At 47.5% G+C, this 27817-nt stretch overlaps 2 protein-coding genes across 3 annotated transcripts in view; both read right to left on the bottom strand.

Moving 5' to 3' along the window:
• Nucleotides 1-27817, bottom strand: part of LOC145714947 (eukaryotic translation initiation factor 1A, X-chromosomal) — a 795969-nt gene that overhangs the window by 391320 nt on the left and 376832 nt on the right. The window lies entirely within an intron of this gene.
• On the bottom strand, nucleotides 10638-27752 carry LOC145714992 (protein Shroom2-like). Its single transcript, XM_081794581.1, has 5 exons — nucleotides 27652-27752; nucleotides 19805-19936; nucleotides 12436-14896; nucleotides 10823-10920; nucleotides 10638-10704 (listed from the first exon to the last, which is right to left on the bottom strand). The coding sequence occupies exons 1-5, from the start codon at nucleotides 27750-27752 to the stop codon at nucleotides 10638-10640; spliced, it is 2859 nt and encodes a 952-aa protein (XP_081650707.1).

The following is a 27817-nucleotide window of genomic DNA, read 5'->3' on the forward strand; positions in this document are numbered from 1 at the left end:
AATAGCAAAATGACAGAAGTAAGTCCCTCTTTATCAGTACTTAATTTAAGTGTAAGGATCAAATCCTCCACTTTTGCAAAACTCAGAGATTGGTAGAGTGGATTTTAAAAATCTGGATCCAACTATATGCTTTCTATAAGATATTAATTTTAGACAAAAAAAAGTATAGACTGGTTGAAAGTGAATAGATAGAAAATATATTCTGTGTCAATAGTAAACATGGAAGGGCAAAGATGGCTATACTAATATCAGGCAAAATAGCCTCTTTCAAAAACGAGAACAAGAGACAAAGAAGGACATTATATATTAATAAAAGTTTCAATATAGCAGAAAGACATACCATTATAACTATTATGTTTCTAGTGGCAGATCATCAAATATGAAACAAAAACTGATACGATGGAAGACATAGACAATTCTACAATAAGCGTTGGATGCTTCAATACACCACCCTAATACTTAATAGAACAACCAGACAAAAGTAAGGAAACTGAACACAGTACAATAAACCAATAGGTCCTACAGACAAATACAAAAAATTATGTTTGATAACAACAGCATACAGATTTTTCTCGCTTGCACTATGGCTGCATAGATTATAGGTTAGCCCACAAATTAAGTGTCCATTGATGTAAAAGATAAATATACAAATTATCTTCTCTAATCACAACAGGAACTTAGAAATTAATAAGAAACAAAACCAGAAAATTTGCAAGACTGAGAATTAAACAACACATTTATAAACAACCAGTGAATCAAAGAAGAAATTATGATGAAAATTAGAAAACACCTAGGGCTGAATGAAAATACCAAAATTTATTGAACACACTTAAAGCAAATCAAAGGGCAGATTTATAGGTATAAGTTCTTACATTAAAAAAACAAAAAAGATATCAAATAAACAATGTTGCAAATTGAGAAACTTGAAAAAAAACAAACAAACAAATCTAAAGGACAAAGGAAATGATAAAGCTTAAAACAGAGATAAATGAGACAGAGAATGCAAAGGTAGCAAAAAATTGAATGAAACTAAAATTTGTTCTTTGAGAAGAACAACAGAATCTTGAGCTACATGGACTAAGAAAAAAGAAAAATTTCAAATTATTAAAATCAGAAATAAAAGTGGGGACACAACTTCTGATTCCACAGAAACTGCTGATTCTACAGAAACAAAAATGATTATAAAAGAGTGCTATGAATAGTTACACACTCACAAATTCGATAACTTCTATGAAATTAATGGATTCCTAGAAGTATAAAACCTACCAAGATTAATTTACAAAGAAATACAGGATGTGGATAGACCTATAAATAATAATGAGATTGAAAGAGTTATTTAAAAAAAAAAAAAAAAAGAAACAAACTAACAAAAAACTCCCAACAAAGAAAAGCCTGATGTTTCATTGGTGATTTCTACCAATCATTTAAAAAAGTAAATATCACTTATTCTCAAACTTTTCCAAAATCCTGAGTGGGGAAGAAGGGGGAAAACACTTTCTAAGTCAGTCTGTAAGGCCAGCATACATACCCCGTTACCAAAGCCAAACAAAGACACTATAGAAAATAGACTAATATCCTATATAAATATTGATGCAAACTTCCTCAACAAAACACTAGCAATCTAAATTGAGCAGCATATTAAAAAGAATTTTAAACATAGAAAAGTGGGGTTTACTCCTTGCACTTCAAGATTGGTTCAACATAAGAAAATCAGTGTAACACCCTACATTAACAGAATAAAGGGGGAAAACCCACAGGATTATCTTAATTAAATAGAAAAACACTTGACAAAATGCAAAACTACCTTATGTTTAAAAAAAACCAACAAAAAAAAAAATAGGAATAGAAGAAAACTACCTCACATAATAAAAGCCAAAGATGAAGAACCCACAGCAAACATCATATTCATTGTTGAAAGACTGAAAGATTTTCCTGTAAGACAGTAAGGCAAAGATGTTAACTTTCACCACTTCAGTTCAATGTGGTACTGGAAGTTCTAACCAGAGTAATCAGTCAAGAAAGGTATAAAATCACACAGAAAGATAGAACAGATTAAAAAGCCCAGAAATAAATATGCACAACTCTCACAATGACCTTTTCTGTGAGCACAAGCCTTTCCCTGCTTTACCCCCTCCCCCGCCCCAGCCCACTAGCAAGGGGCACTGTACACTCATATACCTAATGCCTGACCTACACTGTCCCACCTCACCGGTCCTCATACCCCTAACACAGGCATGCAAGTCTTACTCAAGTAAAAACTCAGTCTTTTCTAACCCACTCCCACAAAGCTAAGCTGGTGTCTAGTCTCATCTCTTCAGTATCCTTATGGCGATTGGGTTAGGCCCTCTATCTTAGTGCCGGAACTCTGTTTCTTTTCGTCAACAAGTAGCCAACTTGACTTCCACACTCCAAGCAAAGAAGAGACACATTGATTCCCTGGCAGGAATAATTCTTCAAAATCATCCAACTTTAGACCTGTTAACTGCTAATGGGGTGGGGTGGGGGGAGACTTATGCTTTACCAAAAAAAAAAAAAAAAAAAAAAAAAAAAAATATATATATATATATATATATATATACACACACACACACACACACACACACACACACACATACATATGCATATATGTATATACATATACGCACATATATATGTAAATGAGTTCATATATGTGTGTGTGTGTGTGTGTGTGTGTGTGTATAAATGAGTCAGGCCAGGTCTTAGACAGTCTTGATAAAATCATCAACACAGCTAAAGACAATGATGAAAGATATAAAAACTGGGGAGCTGATTGTTTTTCCTGGAAACTAGATATCTGGTCTTGGGTCTCATGGTTCACTCATTTACTGGACCTTGGAAGTTATTGGACTAGCCCTTACTTCAGGGCTCTGTATTTTACAATATCTAATCTCTTCAATACAGGACTGAATCTCAACTCATGGTACCTCTCTAAGGTCTCAACAAGCTCACACTCAGGGGCAGTCCAGTATCAACCTTTTCCTCACTCTTGGTCTGTCTTTACAGCTAGGTAGGGACAGCTGTAGGCTGTCTGCTCAGCAGGAAAGAATTTGGAAGAACAAGCTTCTCCCATATTCCCAATCAAATATAATTTTAAATAAAAAGATGAGGGAATCTATTCAAACCCCACTTCCACCCCTAGCTATAGTTATGGACAAAACTCACAGATGTCTGCACTTGGCCCTAACTCTGTTTTTCTAGGTCACATTGATGTCCATTCTCATAAACTAGATGCCACCTGCAAAACATATTCTTGTCTAGCATGATCACAATCCACATCCCAGTTGAGGCCCAGACCGAGCCCCTGCAGAAACCTGCCACCTCTTGTTCTACCAGACCAAGAGTAGATCCCCCTCTCCCCTGACCATGGGCACAGCCACAATCCTCTCACATCCTTCAAACCCCTTAAAAGCCTCAGCCTGACAGAAACGTGGGGTCAACATCTCTCTTGATATCTGGCCTCTCTCCTCCCTTGGAGAGTGAACAAAGTCTGTCCTGCTTGTCGCTTTACTCTTTGTGCAATTCTTTGACATCCGTGTAACTAGCCAAAGGCAACTTAACAGCTGTAAAAGCTTACTGTCTCTTCGGTTTGTTTCTGAGTGTGTATCCAGCACTGGACATGCATGTGCTTTGTAGATCCCTGTTATTCTGGGGGTATTTTCAAGGCTGTTTGCTATTCCTCAAAGTATCTCATTCCCCATGGGTGATTCTCCCAGGGTTTCAAACTGTTTCTTGTTGATTGTTATTTTTTTGCTCCACAGAGCAATGCCATGTTGCTTTTCAGTGTTTTGAAGACAACTGTGTGTAGCCACTCTTTGGGCCTGAAAGAGTGTGGAGTCAGTGGCTCCTCTACTTCATCATTTACTTATTTGCTATTAACCTCTGCTCTCTTCCAGAGTTCTAATTAATTTGATTATCTCAGTTTGTTGGTGCTGCGGTGGTTTGTTGTTGTTGTTAATGTTATTATTTAAATTCCAGTTAGTATACAGTGTAATATTAGTTTCATGTGTACATGATGTCTTTTCCGGATCTAGAAGGGTAGCTTGGTGGATGAATGTGGACAGATTCTTAACTTCCAGCCAGGGGCAGTTATGTGAGTGCCACCGACAATGAGACACTCCCTCACGTACAAGGTGCGGTTATGCACATCACCCGGAATATCCTTTTATGAATTGAAGGATTAGTATGGAAATAATGACAGAAAAGTAAACTCACACGGAGAACATGCTTATTCCCAAGAACATGCTCCAAATGCTGTTTGAGAAAACCTGAAGTGGATCTATTTTTTTCAATAATTTTTTGGTTTGTTTTTCAATGTTTATTTATTTTTGGGAGAGAGAGAGAGAGAGAGAGAGAGAGCGAGCGAGCGAGAGAGAGCGCGCGCGCACAAGCAGGGGGCAGGGGGGAGCGGGGAGGGAGGCAGAGAGAAAGGGAGACACAGAATCCGAAGCAGGCTCCAGGCTCTGAGCTGTCAGCACAGAACCTGAGGCAGAGCTCGAACTCACAAACCACAAGATCATGACCTGAGCCAAAGCTGGGACTCAATTGACTGAGTCACCCAGGCACCCCTGAAGGAGATCTGTTTTTTAGGCTACAACTCTGTTACCACCCATGCTTGTCTTCCTCCCTCGTCTTCCTTTCCTCTGAATTCTGGTGGGGGTGGCAAGGATTTCTGTATTGGGAGTGGAGGAAAGAGGGCTACTGGGGTGGGGCTGGGGACATAGATGTAAAACACGCCCCCGGCTCTGTGTGCTCTTCCATGAAGTTCTGGGCGATGAGTAGGTTTAACACACACTTAGAAATATTGGGACATAATCTCAATTGCTTAAGAGAAATAAGTGACTTTTCTTTAATTTCAGGTGTTGGACCTTCAGCAAATGCAGGGGGTAAGCTGATTTGAGACTGGGTGCGAGAACCTGACAACCGAGCCTGTGGGAAGTGAGTGCCCAGAGCCGAGGTCCCATCTCACCCGCATCTGGCGGCAACTGTGTATTAGTAAGACGTACTCTTGCCGCATGTGGAGGATCACGTCAAGTTATCTCATAAGTTAAAGAAAGTAAGCCTATGTTAGGAGTGACTGCTTAGTGGGTAGGTGGTTTTCTTTCGGGGTGACAAAAATGTTCTGGGATTAGATAATGGTGATGGTTGCATAACACCAATGTAGTAAATGTCACTGAATGGCACACATTCAAATGGGAAATTTTATGTTGTCTGCATCTTACCACAAATAAATCTTTACAACCTCATTGAAGGGCGGGGGGCGGGGGGCAAGTAATTTGGAGTAACCTCAGAGACAAAGAACGGCCACTGAGGTCCTCTGGATAGAGACCTACAAGCCTGTGAGTCCTAAGGGGAGGAGGTGGAACTGAGAGCCAGACAGCGGGCCAGTCCTCACAGTCATCCTGTGGGGAGCTCAGCGTTGGTGGGCCTGGCATTCCCCAACGGTTTTCTGCACACACAATGATTTCAAAGTTCTAATATAAAAATGCCAACAAAGGAAAAGGAGCAAAGGCGAAACCTGCCATTAGGCTGCCTTATCCTGGCCCCAAACAACGTGCCTGTATTTGGCACGTCTACTGTCCAAAGTTTCTAAAAATGAATGACGCTGAATGGATGGTGGCCTTGAGGTAGGCAGGTATAGAAGGAACGCATCAACTCAGCCAGGACCCTACTGGGTCATCAGGGAGGACTCTGCCGGCCCTACACCTTGCTCCTCTCTGTGAGGCAAGTTTTCAGTCTGCCATCATTTTAGAATGTCCACTTTTGCAATGATGCTTAATCATGTGACCACCCTACAAGAACGCTATCATGCCCCCTCACAGGCTGTACTTTCTGCAGGGCAGGGAACTAAAAGGCAATGTTTATTGGTCATGGATGAGAGGTGTATATATTATTTTTTATTTCTTAATTAAAAAAATTCTATTTTAGAGAGAGACAAAGAGAGAGAGAATAAGCGTGCACATGAGCAGGGGAGGGGGCAGAGTAAGAGAGAGAGAGAGAGAGAGAGAGAGAGAGAGAGAGAGAGAATCGTAAGCAGGCTCCACATTTAGCACGGGGCTTGATCCTGTGACCCTAGGATCATGACTTGAGCCAAGATCAAGAGTGGGACGCTCAACCCCAACTGAGCTACCCAGGAGTCCCAGGGATGTGCATATATTTCTAACCTGAGTTAATCACTCAGGTTTGATTAAGACATTTGGCTTCACCCACTAATGGTAGGAAAGCCAACTTAATATGGATCAAATAGAGTGCCACGCTAGGTCCCATTAGAAGAAATTGGAACTGGGGCACCTGGGTGGCTCAGTCGGTTGGGCAACGGACTTTGGCTCAGGTCATAACCTCACAGTTTGTGGGTTCGAGCCCTGCATCCAGCTCTGTGCTGATAGCTTAGAGCCTGGAGCCTACTTCGGATTCTGTGTCTCCCTCTCTTTCTGCCCCTCCCCAACTTGTGCTCTCTCTCTCTAAAATAAATAAACATTAAGAATAAATAAATAAAAAAAATAAGAAATAGGAACTTGGTTCTTGAGTCAAAATGGAAGGCACCTTAACTAGACAACCGACCAGAAGAGTCTACAAAAATTAACAGGAAGAAAAGATGATCTCCAAAGGAGGAAAAGCAGACTTTGCCAATGCCTTTGTCAAAATGAACAGCGTTAACGTAAGGAGTATTTAAATGTGTATGGCTGTGAGTGGGTGCTTTCCCAAACCATCTCAGCCCTCAAAAGAGAGGATTTTGACCTCCACCCCGTTCAAAGGCACTACCAGCCATCCAGGCAAGGAGACCAGCAGGCACCAAGGGGGTGACTCCATGAGAACTGGGAAGGGTGGGGTGCAAACACACCCACCAAGTGAGCATCAGTCCGCACCTCAGCGGGGAATGCCTCTGTGCTGCCGTTCACTTCGAAGGGCAACTCTTCAAAGTGGGATCAGTGCACCAGAAGGTGCCTGCAGTGGTTACGGGCCACCAAAAAGCCCTCCAGAGAGGTTCTGCCAAATTCCTCTCTCTTCACCAGCCACACTCAAGGATGGCCGCCTCCCTCTTCCTTTTATTTTAAATCCTCCCGCAACGGGGCGCCCGAGTGGCTCAGTCCGTCGAACACCGGACTTTTGATTTCAGCCCTCGTCATGATCTCATGGATCGTGAGTTTGAGCTCTGCATCGGGCTCAGCACTGATGGCTCGGAGCCTGCTTGGGATTCTCTCTCTTTTTCTCCCTCTGCCCCTCCCTTGCTCTTGCTCTCCCCCACTTCAAAATAAAGAAAGAAAGAAATAAGCAAGTAAATAAATATTTAAAAAATTTTAAATGCTCCCCTATCAGGTGTGGCCTCAGCCACTCAGTGATGGGGTGACACTTCCTGAGAGGGCCGATGTAGCAGACAGCGCTGGTTTAAGGTATAAGGCAGAAACGACATTCCTCCCAGTGTTACGGACTCACTGTATCCCCCTAAAATTTATACGCTTGCGTCCTCACCCCCAGGACCTCAGAATGTGACTATTTGGATGGAGGGTTATTGAAGAGGTAAGTAAGGTAAAATGAAGTCATCAGAGGGGACCCTGATCCAGCCTGGTGCCTTACAAGAGATCACGACACAGACACGTGGAGGGAAGACCACGTGAGGACGCGGGGAGGAGGTGGCTGTCTGCAAGTCATGAAAAACGCCTTGGGGGAAATGAGGCTGACATCTCGAACTTGGACTTCTGGCCTCCAGAAGAGTGAGAAGACAAATTTTTTTTTTTTTTTTTTGTGGATGCTACCCAGTCTCTGGTATTTTGTTACGATGGCCGGAATAAGCTACTGCATCCGACTTACGAGGGACCCCAAGTCAGCGGGGGAGCAGCTTTGCAGGAAGCAGACTTGTGCTGGCCAGAATGACGGGGCTTGGAGAGCTGGTACAAAACCTCAGAGAACAGAAGCCAGGAGACTGAGGGTCGGGTGTGGGCAGGGGACGCTGCCCACCATAGGGAAAGCTGGTACTAAGTGCACGCGATTGGATTTGCTCTCATGGGAGTGGGCTGATTTCAGCTCAAACCCCCCGTCTTCCCCAGGACTCATCCAGAAGTCACCCCCATCCTCTTTCCTCCAAGATTCTGAAGCACCACGTAACTTTTCACCAAAATTATACTTTATGTGTCACCTCTTCAGTGGTTAAGTATGGGTGTCTGTCCTTCCCTCCTACACTGTGAGGTCCTTGGGGAGCAGAACCTTTGTCCTATTTATCTTTATATAGAACAGAACCTTGACCCTCACAAAAATGTTCTCTATGTGGTTTACGTAAACAAGTAACTCTTATCTTGATGCCCTACTGTTGTCTCAACAGAATACAATGAAAACCATTCATTATCCTGCCCCATTATCAGATCAGTAATTTTTTTTTTAAGATTTTATTTCTAAGCAATCTCTACGCCCAGTGTGGGGCTCAAACTCACAACCCTGAGATCAAAAGTACCATGCTGTACTGACTGAGCCAGCCAGGCACCCCAGTGATTCATATTTTTTATAGACACACTTATATTGTTTTAAATTCATGCAGGGCACCTGGTGGCTCAGTTGATTGAGTGTCTGACTTCGGTTCAGGTCATGATGTCACAGTTTGTGAACCCGAGCCCCACGTTGGGCTCTGTGCTGACAGCTCAGAGCCTGGACCCTGCTTCGGATTCTGTGTCTCCCTCTCCCCCTCTGCCCTTTCCCCACTCGTGCTGTTTCTCTGTCTCTCAAAAATAAATAAAACATTTAAAAAATTTATGCAAAACATTAGGTATCTTAAAATCTTTGTATTACAGGATTTTATTTTTGGTGAGCAAAAGACAGTCCTTAACCTGAGTTTTCATTTCTTTTATTCCCAGATTTAATGTTTTAAGTACATTATTTCTTACTGATACTTCAAAAAACAAACATTCTCTGAAAAAAACTGGGAATGGCTTTTCAATGCTCCTATTCTAGAATTTCATTGAGTCCTGCCACTCTTTGAAAGTGCACACAATTCTGAAAATTGCTGGGTCTGTAGCTCAAAAGCAGAAAGCTTCTGGAACTAATTTCTTCAGGGTGGTTACACAGTCTGCTAGAAGACACAGCAATGATAAATGAAGCATATGGTCCCTCCCCCTGTTCCTCTTGACCCTTTCACTATTGATAGTGCCATTTACCACACACACACACACACACACACACACACACACACACACTGTACATTAGAGCTATTCATTAGGACTCTGTTCACCGCAGGGGCGCTAACTCTAACCACCACACAAACCCTCTGCAGGATCAGTGAAATACATACATGGCAGGAGCACAGGGGTGAAACCAGAGCTCGCACATGCAGGGTGCACCGAGCGCTCTCACAACTGCAACACAGCCTAGAAGTGGGCTTGGAAGAAAGAGTACAGCTGGTGCTGGGCACGTGACTTACCCAGAATGTATAGTAATAAAGCTGTGATTGTGTTTCTCAGAAACTGCTCGATTCCGTAGGTGTATTATTCAGCGGCCATTCCTTCTTACCCAGGGATTCTTGGTTTTAGCCATGCAGATAATTACACAGACTTCCTACACAAAATACCACTCGTGTCCCCTCAGAGCCACGTAAAGATTGGATATTCTCCTGTAAGGCTAACAGCACTCGAGTTTAAAGCCAAACGAAATAAAACCCCAGTATAGAAGGCTCTCAAAAGCAAACATTTAAATTGGTTATTTCTGCAACAGAACCCTGAATTTTGAGGTTAAGTGTTTAAATTTGAATATCACACCAATCACCAGAGATTCTCAAAGCATTAGAAAGATCTGTATTCAGTGACCCAATTGTGTAGTTTTATTTCCACTGTTCTATCAACCCTCTTTTTTTTTTTTAAATGTTTTATTTTTGAGAGAGTGTGCATGGGGGAGGGGCAGAGAGAGAGGGACAGAGGATCTGAAGCGAGCTCTGAGCTGACAGCAGCAAGCCTGATGTGGGGGCTGAACTCACGAACCGTGAGATCCTGACCTGAGCTAAAGGTGGACGCTCAACCGACTGAGCCACCCAGGTGCCCCTATCAGCCCTCTCAAAATAAGCTGATACCACAGGTCCTACAGTGTTCTACGCTTCCATCTCCCTCCCTCCTCGTGCGTATCAAGGGCGAGATGACACTATTGATTCATTTACTTAATCAGTCTAAATTCTATCCTCACTACAGTCAAACAGCTACACTGGCCACATTTGAGAACTACGGCACACAACGTGCTAATAACACTGCTACCATCCACCAGTCCTTCAGATCCTCTTGAGGAGCCAACGGACTTGATTTCTATTTTCGAGCTCGAAATAAGCCCGATTTAGAAAGGCTGGCTCCATTCCTTTCTGACAATCTTCGCAGGCAACTCCAATTTGGAGACCACGCCCCGGCAGCCCAGCTGTGTACTAGATCATTAAAGCATCCTTTCAACGAGCATTCTGGATAGAGCATTTCATTCAAGCACATTACACTGGATTTCTCATTCTGTGAACATAAAGAACCGTACTGTACAGAAAACACAGCAGCCATTTTAAGAACCAAAAAAAAAAAAAAAAAAAAAAAGGCACGATGGCATCAGAAGACATCTTCGCCCTTGAGACGCTTCTGCTGGAGGCGGCGCAGGGCTACAGGCTCTGCTCAAACGGCACCACGTCTGCAGCGGGGACGCTGAGGTGCTGGAAACTGCATCCAGTTAGCAGCCATGCTGGATTTGGCAAAAAAACCACCAGAGGCCCAATCACGTGAACCAAGCATTCACCCACCATCGAGAAGGCCACCTCCAAGATGTCTTCTTAGCAACCCCAAATCCAGAATTCACCCACCTCGGATTAGGGCATCCCTCCTCGGCCCGGATGGTGGCAGAAAGTTGCCTGTGCTCACCAGCGTCCCCCACTTGCTGTTGTGGTTCGATGGCAGCTTCCTGCCAAGAGCAGCACAGTGAGACACCGAATCATCAAGCTGCCTTCCTCAAGACATCTATTATTATGAACCCCCTCATTGTGGGTTTGCCCCGCGAGCCTGTGCCGCGGAGGCGAGGACGCAGCCTGCCGCCTTGTAATGACACTCAGCCACAAGGCTCACAAGCTCCGCTCTCCAAACTGTTGTTTTTTAGTATTTATTTATTTTTGAGAGAGAGAGAGAGCGAGAGAGCGAGCTGGGGAGGGGCTGAGAGAGAGGGAGACAGGATCCGAAGCAGGCTCTGCACGGACAGCACACAGCCTGACACAGGGCTTGAACCCATGGACTGTGAGATGGTGACCTGAGCTGAAATCAAGAGACAGACGCTTGGGGCACCTGGGTGGTTCAGTCGGTTAAGCGTCTGACATTGCCTCAGGTCATGGTCTCACCGTCCTTGAGTTCAAGCCCCGTGTCAGACTGTGCTGACAGCTTGGACCCGGCTTCAGATTCTGTTTGTCTCTCTCTCTCTCTCCCCTCCCCCGCTTGCACTGTGTCTCTCAAAAATGAATAAACATTAAAAAAAAAAAAAGGCGCTCAACCGACTAAGGCTAGGCACCCCCTGAATATTGTGTATTGAACCTACTACTGGTTCTTTTTTAAAAAAAATTTTTTTTAATGTTTATTTATATTTTGAGAGAGAGAGAGAGAGAAAGAGGCGAGATGACACTGGAATGTTTTCTTTAAATTTCCTAGAAAGCTTGAAGTCAACTTTCAGCATTAGGACTCTTAGCTCATAGAAGCGCCTGGGTGGCTCAGTTAAAGCGTCTGACTCTTGGTTTCAGCTGGGGTCACGATCTCACAGTTTGTGAGTCTGCGACCCGCACTGGGCTCTGTGCTGATAGCATGGAGTCTGCTTGGGATTCTCCCCCCGCCCCTCCCCTGCTCATTCACTCGCTCTCTCTCAAAATAAACTTAAAAAAATTCTTTTTAATAAAAAAAATAAAAAGAATTCTCACCTTATAAAAAGTGCAACAGTTTAATGCATTGCATGTTTAATTACATTTGTTCTGGAGGAATCCAAACATATTTGAAAAAAAATACTACAAGGAACAAATATTAAAAATTTTAAAGGCCTCAGCATTTGAAGAGTGGCTATCGTGTATCATACACTGTCTTCACCCCTTTGCATTTCAGAGAACTGACCATTTTCTAGGCTTCCCCCCAAATTCTTTACGTGGTGTTAAGGTTGGGGCAAGCTAATTATGAGGAAAGACAGCCGAAGCAAGTGACGATGGGGAGGCCGGGGACTCAGGACAGGCACACGGATACGGAGTTAAATTGTCATGGATGTACCTGTTTAGTCCCCAGGTACCTTTCACACAAGTTGACACGAGAAGAGCCGGTGCACACAAACGATGCCCAAACGGCGGGACACAAGCGACACTGACATTGGGCCATCGTATTTTCAGGGCATCCTACATGTGCCTTAAGACAGCAGCCCGGGGCAGCTCTTCCTTGGTTGGGGCACAAACCTTACCTGTTTGTAGGGGTCTGTGGATGGTGAGGAACGGGACCTTCCATGAACGTACTGTGGCCTCTCGTGTTGATCCAGACCTGCGTCCAAGATGTCATCCGCTGAGTGATACCGCCCAGAACTCCTGGCTTCTAGAGTGTTTCTCTGTTCCCTCCAAGAGGCTTGATACTCAGTAAAGGTTCCAAGTCTCTGAGACGGTTCTGGTTTTCCCATGTTCGCCGTTTTTCCGTGACTGCTGGGGTTCTCTCCAAAGGAGGTCGTGTGGGCCCTGTTCTGGAACGAAGGCTCTGCACCTTCGTACCCGTGGCCCGCTGTCCGCGGCCTCTCCAGCTTCTCCTTCGGGAATCCACAGAGCGCTTGCCTCTGCCCAGGTCTCTGGTGAATGGGTCTGCTGCTTTCCTCAAAAAACTTGCACCTGTCGGCGAATGTGCCCACGGTGTCCTCGGACGCACCCGGGTGCCGGTGGGGGCGATCGGGCCCTGCGAGCCCCACCTCGTTCATTTTCTTGGGTTCGGAGTACGATTTCAGCTTCTGTTGCACCGTGAACCGTTTCCGGGCCCCAATGCGGGGAACGTGCGGCAGGCCCCCTCCAGACGGGGACGGCTTGGGCAGGCCCCCCTCCCAGAAGTGGGGGGCGGCATCCAGATGTGTGCTGTGCTCCTCAGTCCGCGGCTCTGCTGACCCCGCGGGACGATCGGCCGGGCTGGGCTCCAAGTCGCGGCGCTTAAAGGACGTGGCCCTCAGGACCCGGGCTTGGGCCTCCTTCAGGTGGTCTTTATAGGTGCCCCGGAAGGAACCTTCTGGGGAGGCGCCGGGGACGCCTCCCGGCTCCACCTGCCAGCCGCTGGCCTCCCGAGCCGCCTCGTCGGCCCCAGCCAGCGCCACCGTGCTTCTGCTCTTCTGCAGGTTGGCTCGGCGCATCTGGACCTCGTTCCTCAGGGTGGTGGCAAAGCGGTCGCTTCTCCGGGTGGCTCTGCCCACCTGGCCATCGAACGGGGGCGGCCTTTCGGCACCAGCTCCCGGGCCGTCGTCGGGCGGGCGCGCCCCCTCCCGGGCCAGCGAGTGCAGCATAGGTGTCTTCTGAGGGGAGATCTTGCTGCTTTCTCCCGCGGCCCACAGGAAGCCGTCGGCGGCTTCCTTCCCCGCGGCTCCTGCCCAGTGGGCGGCTGTCTGTGGCTCCTCGCTTCCCATGGGGTGGCCCTTGGCTGCCTGGTCGCTCTCACGGGTGTGCGGGGCCTCCTCCTCGTGCTGGCGGATGTGACCCCAGGGCCCGTGGCCCATCGGGTGCTCAGTGGGGAGTTCGTGGGCTTCTGCGGCCCTGTCAGACTGCCAGTATTCCTCGTGGGGCTGTCCCGCCTGGGCGCTTGCCTGTGGGCACTGTCTGCTGGTCACACAGTAGTAGCGGCTCTGCCCACCGCTGTCGCCCTTCTGCTCAGTGGCACCGGGCCACCTGAGCCGAGCGGGGCCGTCGTCCTGGACACGGTGGGCAGAAGGCTCCTGGCAGCCACCAGGGACGGCCACACAGTGCTGCTCCCTCAGCGACGAGGCGGCCCTGGGGCCGTCGTGGCAGAAGGGACTCTCGTCACTGTACTGGCGCGGGTGCTGGCAGCCAAAGGAGGCCTGCGGGAAACGCACGTCCGTGCTGGACAGGGAGGCCTGAAGCCGGCCAGGGGCCCCCGGGAGGCCGCCCGGCCTGTGGTCAGGGGTCGGCACCCCACCGTCCAGGGGGACGTGGGGCGCAGGGCCCGAGCTCCCGACTCTCTTCCCATTGCCGGGCCGTGCCGGCCTCCACTGCTGACTGGTGGGCTCTGATCTCCAGTCACTGCGGGGCTGGGCCCGGGGTGGGCCTGGAAAGTGCTGCACACTGGCGGTGTCTGAGAGTGGAGGGCCCTGGGCCTTCTCGTGGCTCTTGGTGGCAGTGAAGCTGTCACTGCGGAGAGGGGGAGGTGGTGGAGGAGGGGAGGAAGGTGCTTTTCTCTTATCGGGGACATACCAAACCGGTCCCAAATTTGATTTCCCAGGGGTGGCCAGCTTGGTCTCAGGACTGTCCTCTGGCCTGGGGCTTCTGCTGCCGTCACGGGGGGCCCGGGGTGGCAAGTACCCGAGCCTGTCCTCCAGGCCCTGGGGGTCACTGGCAGCCTGGCCCTGCCGGCCGCCCGGCCTGGAGGCCTCCCCCAGGCCCACGTTGTAGAGGATGTTCTCTGCAGAGGACGCATCAGCCTTGGGCAAGGTGTGGTCGGGCGTGCTGGAGCTGGTGGAGAATGAGCCGTAAGCTGAGTCCCGCTTGCTCGGGCCGCCCAGGTGGTCGATGCTGCCATTGGACCTGGCGGCGGAGAGGCGTCTGGAGGGGTAGGGCTGGGAAGGGTGGTCCAGGCTGTCGACGCTCCCCAGGGAACTAAAGTGGTCAGAGGTACGCTGTAGATTCGTGTGCTCCCACGTGCCAGACAGGTCATGGGAGGAAGAACTAGGAGGAAAGAACCAGAGAGAAGAGTTTGCTTTTGAAGCGAGCAATAGTAAAGGGGACAAATGAGGAGAGCAGGACCAAGAACACAGCTGGCCCCACACAGAAACGTCCAGATGCCGGGGCGCCCGGGTGGCTCAGTGGGTTAAGCGTTCAACTTCGGCTCGGGTCATGATCTCACGGCTCGTGAGTTTGAGCTGCGCGTCGGGCTCTGTGCTGACAGCTCAGAGCCTGGATGGAGCCTGCTTCGGATTCTATGTCTCCCTCTCTCTCTGTCCCTCCTCTGCTCGCATTCTGTCTCTCTCTCTCTCTCTCTCTCTCTCTCTCTCAAAAATAAATTAACATTAAAGACTTTTTTAAAAAAGATTATTCTGTGACCCGTGAAAATGACAGGAAATTCACATTGCAGCACTCACAGATAAGCTGTGATTGGAACACAATTATGGCCATTTGTTTACACACTGTTTGTGAATACTTCTGAGCTACAACGGCAGAGCTGGGTACCTGCAACCGACAGAGACCCATGAAGCCTAAAATATTCCCTACCTGCCCCCTCAAAGAACAAGACTGTGGACCCCGGGGTTTAGCGTATAAAAGGATTCTTCTTATGGATTACTAAAACCGAAGAAGCAATCAAATGACAGTAATTTTCTCTTTTCTTTTTAAAATTTTTTTACGTTTATTTATTTATTTTGAGAGAGAGAGAGAGAGAGGGAGAGAGAGAGAGCAGGGAGGGGCAGAGAGAGAGGGAGAGAGGGAGAATCCAAAACAGGCTCTGAGCTGTCAGCGCAGAGCCCGATGTGGGGCTCGAACTCACGAACAGTGAGACCAGGACAAGTTGGATGCTTAACCGAGTGAGCCGCCCCAGTGCCCCAAATAACGATAATTTTCAAATTAAAAGGGGAAATCCAGAGATAGCGTTACTTTTCCACACCCAAATATTAAAGTACCAAGAGCTCCTCTTAACTCTCAGTTAATGGAATATTTGATAAAGGACCCAAGCCACAGGCTTTCTTAGCAAAACAAACACTGCCGTGCTCAGGGGACTCATTAACTTGACAGAGTTCACTGGAGCTGTACCTGAATGCCAAAAATACTGGTTCTGAAGCAGGATGGGGCCTAAGACAGGGAAATACAAAATCAGGTTTGTTGCTACAAGCTGGGAGATATGTTTGTTAAGGAATCAGTTATTCTATGAGGTAGTGACAGTGTATATAGGAGGCTAATGGCTCTCGATGGTAAAACTACTTATCCAAGCATGTTAAAAATGCTTCCGTGGGGAGCCTGGGTGACTCAGTCAGTTGAGCATCCCACTCTTGATTTTGGCTCAGATTACGGTCTTACAGTTTCTGGTTTCAAGCCCCGTGTGGGGCTCTGAGCTGGCAGCGTGGAGCCTGCTTGGGATTCTCTGTCTCCCTAGCTCTCTACCTATTCCCCTACTCTCTCTCTCTCTCTCTCTCTCTCTCAAAAATAAATATTTAAAAAAAGAAAAAACTGTTTTCATTAAAGTTCAACAAAGCTGGAACATTCAGGCTTCAAGGTAAGAAACAAAAAACAAGAAAAACTACCACAACCCTGGCAACTTTAGGTTTGGGGAGAACCAGGATGAATGGGAAAAATGTGTGATTAGGGCAAGGACACAGGAAACCGAACTGGCGAAATCACTCTTAAAACAAACACAAGGGTTGGGATGAGCACTGGGTGTTGTATGGAAACCAATTTGACAATAAACTTCATATATTGGAAAAAAAATAAATAAATAAAAATAAAATTGCAACCCACTCCCCCAAAAAAACAAAAACAAAAACAAAACACAAGGGGCGCCTGGGTGGCTCAGTGGGTTAAGCGTCCGACTCTTGATGTTGGCTCAGGTCACGGTCTCAGGGTTTGTGAGTTGGAGCCACAAGTCGGGCTCTGGGCTGACAGCGCAGAGCCTCCCTGGGATTCTGTCTCTCCCTCTCTCTCTGCCCCTCCCCTGTTCTTGTGTGCTCCCTCTCTCACTCTCTCTCTCTCTCTCTCTCTCCCTCTCTCTCTCTCTCTCTCTCAAAAAAAACAAACATTTAGAAAAGCACGTCACTGACCATTTATAAAACAAACAAATGAACAAGAGAACCAACGAAAACACACAACAAGGGCTCCATCTACAAGTTCTGAGGATACGGCAGCTACCGGGGACAGTGACATTGTCCTGAAGGCAGGGGACTGTTGGCTTGTATACCCTTTCCTAAAAGGACAGAGCAGTGCCCCTCTCAGACAGAACAGGAGGCGGTTCTCCTGCACCCTCCCCTCAGTGCCCTGGAGGTGATTTCTCTGTAACATTTGAGGTCTGGGCAGCTATAAATAGTGCCCAGCACCGTTCCCACATGCATGTGGGCAGCAAACGTGATTCTGTCATCAACAAACCACCAAATGGGCTTAATGGAAATCGTATTACTTTACATCACTTTGATAATGAAAATAAAAGGCCCACTTTTCACTTAACTTTTACTACGCAGTTGAGAATCTGTGGTTTTTCAAAAATACCCTGGACTCCAAATACCATCATCTCTTGTCACTTTCAACAGGTCAATGCACTGAGATGTATTGCCTTCACAGAAGTACTTCAGAAGTTTGTAGCAGACCGGTGTTTACTAATGATCAAAAACTGATTTTGAGATGGTTACGTTAGCTCTACACACACAGGCACAAATGCCCTTCCATAACAGATATGCACGCACACTCACATACACAAACACATACATTCAAGCACACACGCGCAAGCATGCACTTGCATACATGTGCACACGCCACACTTACAGATACACCTGTACATATACATACATATACACACTCATACATGGGCTCGCACACACCCAAAGCCACCCTGCTTAAAAAATATTAAGTTTACTTATTTATTTGGGGGGGGGGGTGAGAGAGGGTGAGAGGGAGACAAGAGACAATCCCAAGCAGGCTCTGCACTGTCAGCGAGAAGCCCGAAGCTGGGCTTGAAGCATGAGATCGTGACCTGAGCCGAAGTCGGACGCTTAACCCACTGAGGCAGCCAGGCGTCTCCCCCCCTCTCTAAAAATTTTTTTAAGTTTATTTATTTATTTTGAGAGAGGGAGACAGAGCCATCATCCTTTTAATATGAGACTTGTGAGGACGCTGGCCACTCACCCAAGGTGGCCAGGAGAGGCCTCCTCCAGCCAACACCCCTGTGGTGTGGCCACACACCTGCCTGACACATTAGCCCTTCTGGCCCTGAAATGTGGACTCCAGGTAGCCCAGAACTCCCCCTCCATCCACTGACCTACAACTCCCAGCATCTGGGTCTCCTGCTCAGTGGGAAAGCACCCCTGGGCCCCCGAGGCTGGATGGCACCCTGGCATGTGGGCTGTGAAGCCCTGATTTCCTCTATAAGGAGAGCCCTGGGGGCTGGGGAAAGGGTGTTGATGCTTAAGAGAACGGCCTGGGAGCCTCGCTGGAATACACTTGCCGAACCCTTAGGCAGAGCCTGTCTTCTTTTTCTTAAGATTTTTTAATGTTTATTTATTTTTGAGAGACAGAGAAAGACAGAGTGTGAGGGGGGAGGGGCAGCAAGAGACAGGGGGACAGAATCTCAAGTAGGCTCCAGGCTCCGAGCTGTCAGCACAGAGCCCGACGTGGGGCTCGAACTCACGGACCGTGAGATTATGACCTGAGCCCAAGTCAGAGGCTCAACCAACTGAGCCACCCAGGCGCCCCGCTTCTGCCTTCTAATGTGCACATAAAAGTCTCAGAAGAAGGGTGGTTGCTGTAGACACATGGGTGGACGGACAGCCCTCCCACTCAGCTCAGGACCACCGACCTGGCTGGCCCAAAGGGATTCAGCCCAAAAAGGTAAGTCGCCAAGCTCCTGATTTATTAAACAACATAAATGAGAAAGCACACTTGTTCATCCTTGCCCTTGGTGTTTTAGTTTTTGTTTTCTTTTTTTTTAATGTTAATTTTTTTTTTTTTTTGAGAGAGAGAGAGAGAGAGAGAGACATAGAGAGAGAGAGAGAGAGAGAGACAGAGACACAAAGTGTGGGCAGGGGCGGGGGAAGAGAGAGAGGGAGACACAGAATCCAAAGCAGGTTCCAGGCTCTGAGCTGTCAGCATAGAGCCTGACATGGGGTTTGCGAACCACGAGATCATGACCTGAGCCGAAGTCAGATGCTTAACCAACTGGGCCACCCAGGTGCTCCTAGTTTTTGTTTTCAAGGCTTGGACACCTACCTACCCAGTGAAGAATTTAGACATTTCTACTGGTAATGGTGTGTCAGCAGCTTTTCCTCATCAGAAAAAAAGCCTCTGACTGTTGATTTCGGCTCAGGTCATGATTGTACCGTTTGTGAGTTAGAGACCTGCATGGGGCTCTGCGCTGACAGTGCAGAACCTGCTTGGGATTCTCTCTCTCTTCCTCTCTCTCTGCTCCTCCACCACTGGCACGGTGTCTCTCTCTCTCTCTCTCAAAATAAATAAATTAAAAAAAAAAAGAGGGGTGCCTGGGTGGCTCAGTTGGTTAAGCATAGGACTTTGACTCAGGTCATGATCTCGCCGTTCATGAATTCAAGCCCCAAATCGGGCTCTATGCTGACTGCTCAGAGTCTGGAGCCTCCTTCAGATTCTGTGTCTCCCTCTCTCTCTCTGCCCCTCCTCTGCTCACTCTTTGTCTCTCTGTCTCAAAGACAGATAAATGTTAAAAAAAAAAAAAAAAAAAGAAAGGAAAGGAATGAAAAGAAAAGAAAAGAAAAGAAAAGAAAAGAAAAGAAAAGAAAAGAAAAGAAAAGAAAAGAAAAGAAAAGAAAATCACGCTGAAGTCAAGAAAGGTGCTGTTGTGGCAGGGCTGGGAAGTCATGGGCGTTGGTGGAATGTCGAACACCGTCCATCCCAGTGGGAAACAGTGCCTACCTGGGGTGGTGACGGCCGTGCCAGGAAGGACAGGAGCTGGCAGAGGGGAACGGAGATGCTGATGTGTCGGGGTGGCTATCAGAGAACTTGGTGGCATGCCAGGAGTGAGGCCTCCAGCTCAGTTCATTCTTCCTGAAAAGAACAAAAAAACAAAAAAAAACGCAGACAACTCAGGAATTGCAAATAAAGGACAACCCTGTGCCAAGACGGGAGTGAGACACGGAAATATGTTACAGCTACTCCCGCGTGACTGATAGCATTGATTCCGGGGCTTTCCACGGTATCTGGATATGAAAAATTGTTAACTTTTATTAATGCAGAACCCATCCTAAGGCAGAGTGAGAGTCATGAGCTCCAAAATGTGAACTAAGCCTTATTCTTCAATTTTTGCTCTAAACAGGTAAATAAATCTTGTCCTCGCCTCAGCCATCAGTAGGACCCTGGAAGGACTCTTCTGTCTTTCCTGTTTCAGCATAGCTAGGCACACAGCCGTCAGCCTCCTTGAGGAGGAGAGATGCACTAGAGAGAAGTGCAGGGGGTCCCCAGCTCAGCCGGGTCACACACAGTTTAGACCACTTCCTTTTTTTTAAAGTTTATTTATTTATTTTGAGAGAGAGACAGAGAGCAGGGGAGGGGCAGAGAGAGAGAGACAGAGAGAGAGAGAGAGAGAGTCCTGAGCAGGTTCTGCACTGTGAGCACAAAGCCCATCGCAGGGCTCCAACTCCTGCACCGTGAAATCACGACCTGAGCCAAAAGCAAGAGTCAGATGCTTAACCGACTGACCCCCAGGCATCCCTGGATGACTTCTATTTACTCACTTCACTAAGTAAACGCAGACATCTTGACATTAACTGAGACTAGCAGAGGCGCATTCATTCCTCTGAGCCTCTCAAGTGCCTGTGAAGTCAGCTAAGGGTCCCCATCGTGTGAATTCATGATGCCCTAGAACGACGACTCTAGTCCGTTCAGCCAGGACTTGTGAACACAGTATGCAGCGTCTTCCTGGGCTCCTGCGCCCCTGTCCGCACCCTCCCATCGGTGGCTTATTCTTTTTTTGGCTACACCGCCTGGGAATGATAAGGGAGGTTCAGTCGCAAATCCCTACAGCTGCCATGTAAATGTTCACAGAGCATCCAAGAAAACGGTGGTGTGTGAGGAGAGCCACGCACCTGCTTCTCCCAGTCTCCATGTCTCCACGTCTCCAATTTGGGACAGAACTTGCTCACTGTGGCCAGTCGGCAGCTCAAGAGGCTCAAACCGAGCCTCTCTAGATGCTTGACAGAGAGCAGACATTCTTCCAGGCAGGCAAAGACATTAAAGGATATTAATGTTAAAAGCATATTAAAGAAACCTGGGGTGCTTGGGTGGCTCAGTCAGTTCAGCGTCTGATTCTTGACTTCGGCTCAGGTCGTGATCCCAGCGTCATGAGATTGAGCCCCACGATGGGCTCTGGGCTGGGTGTGGAGCCTGCTTGGGACTCTCTCTCCTCCTCTGCCCTTGCCCGGCTCGTGTGTTCGAACACACACACGCTCTTTCAAAACAGTAGTAAAGAGGATTAAAGAAATCTGAAAAGTATGTATAACTTAAACCTTCTGGCAACTCACGGGGCGCCTGAGTGGCCGAGTCACTTAAGTGTCTGACTCTTGATTGCGGCGCAGGTCGTGACCTCACGGTTCCTGTGTTCCAGCCACGCTGACAGTGTGGAGCCTGCTTGGGATTCTCTCTCTCTCCCTCTCTCTCTCTGCGCCTCCCTCAAAAACAAATACATAAACGTTAAAGTAAAAACGTTCTGACAACTCATAATTAAGGAGGAAAAGTAGATGGGTGGCAAAATGTGGAATGTGTTGACTTCAGGAGTTTCCCCATGAACAAGAGCAAAAAAACAGACAACTTCATCACACCACAGAAGTAAGGGGATTGAAATCCCAAAGTGTACCTCGTCGAGTTTCTCCAAATCCTCGTGAGGAAGGTTCTGGCTACGTGAGTCTCGTGTTCAGGTGGCATTTTCTGTGCTATCGCATCAAGGATGTGTTTCATCTTCCTTTATACTTAATTAATGAAGGAAATAAACTAGACTGAGAGTGGAGGCAAAGGAAACAAATAAAAAAAGGAAGCCTGAAAAAGAAAATGCCTTATAATCTGTGGCAACGTGTTCCAACCCAGCACATGGCAAGACTGGGATATGCGCTGGCTGACTTGGGGGTGGGGGGCAGCAGGGCTCCAAGAGTGCACGCACTCCCTCCTTTTTAAAAAGACAATACAGGGGTGCCTGCGTGGCTCAGTCGGTTAAGTGGCCGACTTCGGCTCAGGTCATGATCTCACAGTCTGTGAGTTCGAGCCCCGCGTTGGGCTCTGTGCTGACAGCTCAGAGCCTGGAGCCCGTTTCAGATTCTGTGTCTCCCTCCCTCTCTCTCTCTCTCTCTCTCTCTCTCTCTCTCTCTCTGCCCCTCCCCTGCTCATGTTCTGTCTCTTGCTCTCTCAAAAACAGCTAAACATTAAAAAATAAAATAAAAAAATAACACATATAGATGCATGTCTATTCCAAGAAGACATAGTTGACAACCACAGCAGAAATTAAGAGCTTTAAAAAAAAAAATCACCCAGTGAAAAGGTTGTACCTATAAGCTACACATAAGGATATTCTGGCTATTGGGGATAGTGACGTTTTCCTAAAACATAATGGGCTTTTCATCAGGTCCTTTGAATTTCCTAGTGCATAATGAATGTATTTGGGAAGGTTCCAGCTACCTTCTGTTTCTCAGCCCCTCTGACTACCTAAAACGGCTGGATTCATGCCAATAAGAGAGAGGACGACGTTCTGGACCCAAGTGTTCATTCAATCACAATGCTGTGAGGATGCTGGTCTGGCAGGCTGTGGGGAAAGAGCTCTCTGGCGCCACCTAGTGGTCTCACACAGCCACTGTCCCTCTGGCTGCGTTTCAGACAGACCCAGATGAACAGAAACAAGAACAGATTTAAGGTCTTCATTTTCACAAGATCGTGGGCTTTCTTCTCGCACAAGATACACACTCAGGTGGCTTTAAGCCATTCAGCCGCCAGAAATGTGGGGACCCTGAGGAGTGCACAGGTCACAGGATGTGCCAGGACAGGAGAGCACAAGTCCCCAGTTTGAGGGCCTGGGTGAAACCACTATGCCATACTTGGTTCTTAGTGGTATCCACCCTGGCCACCCGCAGAGCCATGAGCATTAGAAGTGAGTAAATGCGGGGTGCCGGGGTGGCTCCGTTGGTTAAGCATGAGACTCTTGTCTTCCGCTCAGGTCATGATATCTCACGGCTCGTGAGTTCAAGCCCCACATCGGGCTCTGTGCTGATGGTGCAGAGCCTGCTTGGGATTCTCTCTCTCTCCCTCTCTCTCTCTGCCCCTCCCCTGCTCCCTCTGTCTCTCTCACACACAAAATAAATAAATAAACTTAAAAAAATTTTTTTTAAATAATAAAATACAGAGGTGCCTGGGTGGCTCAGTCAGTTAAGCGTCTGACTTCAGTTCAAGTCATGATCTCACCGTTTGTGAGTTCAAGCCCCGCATCGGGATCCGTGCTGACAGCTCAGAGCCTGGAGCCTGCTTCAGATTCTGTGTCTCCCTCTCTCTGACCCTCCCCCATTCAGGCTCTGTTCTCTCTGTCTCAAAAATAAACATTAAATTTTTTTAAAGTAATAATAAAATACAATGAAATCTCAACAAAATTGTACCGACATTCTTCTCAAAGCTAGAACAAACAATCCTAAAATTTGTATGGAACCACAAAAGCCCCGAATAGCCAAAGTAATATTGAAAAAGAAAACCAAAGCAGGAAGCATCATAATCCCAGACTTTAGCCTCTATTACAAAGCTGTAATCATCAAGACGGTATGGTATTGGCACAAAAACAGACACATAGACCAATGGAACAGAATAGAGAACGCAGAATTGGACCCACAAATGTATGGCCAATTAATCTTTGACAAAGCAGGAAAGAGTATCCAATGGAAAAAAGACAGTCTCGTTAGCAAATGGTGCTGGGAGAACTGGACAGCAACATGCAGAAGAATGAAACTAGACCATTTCTTACACCATACACAAAGTAAACTCAACATGGATGAAAGACCTAAACATGAGACAGGAAGCCATCAAAACCCTAGAGGAGGAAGCAGGCAACTACCTCTTTGACCTCAGCCCCAGCAATTTCTTGCTCAACACATCACCAAAGACGAGGAATTAAAAGCAAAAATGAACTATTGGGACCTCATCAAGATAAAAAGCTTCTGCACAGTGAAGGAAACAATCAACAAAACAAAAAGGCAACCGACGGAATGAGAGAAGATACCTGCAAAGGACATATCGGATAAAGGGCTAGTACCCAAAATCTATACAGAACTTATCAAACTCAGAACCTGAAAAACAAATAATCCACTGAAGAAATGGGTGGAAGACATGAACAGACACTTCTCCAAAGAAGACCTCCAGATGACCAACTGACACATGAAAAGATGCTCAACGTCACTCACCATCAGGGAAATAAAAATCAAAGCCACACTGATATACCACCTCACACTGGTCAGGGTGGCTAAAATGCACAACAGGAGACTATATAGATGCTGGAGAGGATGTGGAGAAACGGGAACCCTCTTGCACTGTTGGTGGGAATGCAAACTGGTGCAGCCGCTCTGGAAAACAGTGTGGAGGCTCCTCAAAAAATTAAAAATAGAACCACTCTATGACCCATCAATAGGACTACTAGGAATTTATCCAAAGGATACAGGAGTGTTGATTCATGGGGGCACATGTACCACAATGTTTACAGCAGCGCTTTCAACAACAGCCAAATTATGGAAAGAGCCTAAATGTCCATCAACTGACGAATGGATAAAGAAGATGTGGTTTATATATACAATGGAGTACTACTTGGCAATGAGAAAGAATGGAACCCAGCCATTTGCAGCAACGTGGAAGGAACTGGAGGGTATTATGCTGAGTGAAATAAATGAGTCAGAAAATGACAGATACCGTATGTTTTTGCTCATATGTGGATCTTGAGAAACTTAACAGAAGAGCATGGGGGAAGAGAAGGAAAAAAATAGTTACAGAGAGGGAGGGAGGCAAACCATAAGAGACTCTTAAATACAGAGAACAAACTGAGGGTTGATGGAGGAGGGGAGAGGGGAAAATGGGTGATGGGCATTGAGGAGGGCGCTTGTTGGGATGAGCACTGGGTGTTGTATTAAGCGATGAACCATGGGAATCTACCCCAAAAACCAAGAGCACGCTTTACACACCTTATGTTACACAATTTGACAGTAAATTATATTACAAAGATTAAAAAAAAAAATTCCCTCTGGAAAAAAAATAATAAATAAAATAAAAACAAAGAAAGGAGTAAATGCAAAATGGCATACAGCAAACCAGTCCCGAATCACTCCTTCCTGTGGGATGTCTGCTATGGTCGAGACAGCCCCAAGACAAATATCGAACAGGAATGAATAGGGACGCTACGGAAAGAATGCTCCCTCCTTGGCCGCAGTCAGATGTAAGCCAACTGGAGAGACCGGTAAGGAAGCCCATTCTGGGAGGGAGAAACACAGAGGGTGATTTCTGGCCTCGCAAACAGCCATGGGGGGCGAATGGGAGCGCTAGAGCCACAAAGGCCTGTGCAGCCCAACCCAGAGACGCCGAAGGTCCTGCTTCTGAGCAGGTGCTGCGGGCAGGGATGTGACAGACGGACCAGCAACGCCCCACGTTGAGCCTGGGGCTGCGCAATCCCAGAATCACTGGATAGGCAGTGGGGCTTCGTCCGTGCTCACACCGGGCCAGGGTCAGCCCAGTGTATGTAGGAAAGGAATCCTGTTTGTTCAAACGGCTGTTGATGTTTGGAATCCTTAAAACACATGCTTATTGTAGAAAATATGGAATATTTAAAAATTAAAAGGCCAAAAAGACGCCCAAGGAAAAGAAGCCATGATCTAAAGACAGCCCTCTGCATGACCTCCTCTCTGTCTCTAGACAATTTGGAGAAGCCTGCAGACTCCGTGTCTCCATTTCACTCTGCGGCCCGCCTGGTTTTGGGAGTATTCTCTCATGCCACTGTCACTCTTCCCAAATGGCACCTCTAATCAGTGCTTACTATTCCTTTCATATAAATACAGAAAAGCCATAGTACTGGCTACGAACATTTTCTGCTCCTACAGATGAAATTATTCATCCTAATGAGGGTTGTTCCCCCGAAGCCTTTCCCACAAATTACATACCAAGATTAATAAAAATTTACTTCAATTTTTAGAAATAATTTTATAAGCGAGGTAGTCTTTGGGGGATTTTTGGAAGGACAGGGTTTACACCACAAATATGAAAAATGCTAGCATATCATTTAAAATTAAGAATGAATCCAGGGCCGCCTGCGTGGCTCAGTCGGTTAAGCGTCTGGCTTCAGCCCAGGTCATGATCTCATGGTTTGTGAGTTCGAGCCCTGCATCGGGCTCCGTGATGACAGCTCAGAGCCTGGAGCCTGCTTTAGATTCTGTGTCCCCCTCTCTCTCTGCCCCCCTCCCATGCTCGTGTGCACTCTCTCTCTTAAAAAAGGAATTATTAAAATAAATGCTTCAGTGAAATGTTTGTCATTCTCATAAAGAACAGAATCCCTTCCTTGCCTAAAAAAAAGTTTCGTGACTGCTGGGTTATTTTCATAGCCTTTTAGAATGAAGCCAACAGGCACCACCTCACAAAACAAACAGTCTGTGCTTGGTCACCACAAGCTGCGTCAGCCTGACCGTACCGGACCCGCTGGCTGGGAGGCCGGGGAGGCCAGAGGGGGAGGCCAGGTGCCTTGGCTTTGGGTGTGCATTGTGCCGGGGGTTATGATGGGATCTGGGGCTTTTAGGCAACCCTGGGGTTGGAGAAGGCTCCTTGGCGGGAGGAAATCAATAGTGATCCGTTGGGGGCATCTTAGAGAAAAGAATCGGGGGCCCGAGGGGGGAAGAGGCCTGGATTTCAGAGAAGGGGTGGTCTGGGCAGGACTGCAAAGGTGCCTCGGTGACCCGTGGGTGAGGGGAACAGCCCTGTGTGAAGACTTTAGAATTCAAGGAAAGGAGGGGGTACAGGCCAGCAGGGGAGGTGGAAGGTGGTGGGGGGGTGGTGTGCACTGGAGAGGGTGACTGCAAGCACCCTTTTTAGTCCTTCAAAAGGAAACACATAAAAACCAGCACTCTACAAACACAAAATGAACCTTGTTCTGACCCAGCCAAGCCTGTGGATGACTACGTCCTGAGCAGCCTCTCCCTCTGCTGGTCTGTCTACCTCCTGCCAGATCAATCTCCTAGCCACGCTGCTCTAGACAGCTCTTGCTCTCACTCCAGAACCTTCAACTGCTCACAGCTGCCACAGGAGCCCAAGCTCCCACATTCTCAGGCATCTAGCCAAGCTGTGGTCTGGAGGGTGCCCCTGGGCCAGCAGCGTGGGCATCAGCTGGAGACACATGTGGGCAGGCTGGTGGCCTTGCACTAGCCCTCCCGGCAGCTCAGAGGCAAGCTCAGGGCCAGCACTGTTCTGCCCCCAGCCACCTAGTCACCCGTCCCCCTGCAGTCCGTTTGCCTGCACCCCCTCTGCCCTTCCCTGGTATTGCCGAGGTAGGACCAGATTTGCGGCTCAAACCTGGCTCAGCCTTCCAAGGGCAGGTCAGTGGCCCAGCCTCAGGTAAGACTCTGCTGCAGTCTGCTTCCCGGCCTCCTCACATCTGTTGGCTCACCACCTGTCACAGCTTTCCCAATCCAGGCCTATGAGAGCATCCTCAGCAGGCAGCTCCTGGACGGCAGGACCTAATGGTATGATTGCACGGAGCGCTTCTAACACGTTACACGAATGTATGAAGACACAGGGCCGAGCACTCGAGAAACGGCAAAGGGCTCCCTTCCCCGGCGGTGGTCAGACAACATACTGCTGTGGACGGTGATGTCATGCTGGATTGAATCCATATAGCCCTATGGGATGCGAGCCACAGAGTTCCCGCCTTTATACATGAGA

Source organism: Panthera onca, chromosome Y, assembly GCF_046562875.1.
Source record: "Panthera onca isolate mPanOnc1 chromosome Y, mPanOnc1 haplotype 2, whole genome shotgun sequence".
Taxonomy (NCBI): domain Eukaryota; kingdom Metazoa; phylum Chordata; class Mammalia; order Carnivora; family Felidae; genus Panthera; species Panthera onca.

Bases quoted from the DNA above. Each gene is read 5' to 3' on its own strand.
- LOC145714992 (XM_081794581.1), bottom strand. From the start codon at position 27,752: ATGACATCACCGTCCACAGCAGTATGTTGTCTGACCACCGCCGGGGAA. The intron at 14,897-19,804 runs GTAGGCACTGTT...CTTTCCTCCTAG, and splicing joins CACGGCCGTCACCACCCCAG to TTCTTCCTCCCATGACCTGT. The intron at 10,705-10,822 runs GTGGGTGAATTC...TGCCAAATCCAG, and splicing joins GAGGGATGCCCTAATCCGAG to CATGGCTGCTAACTGGATGC.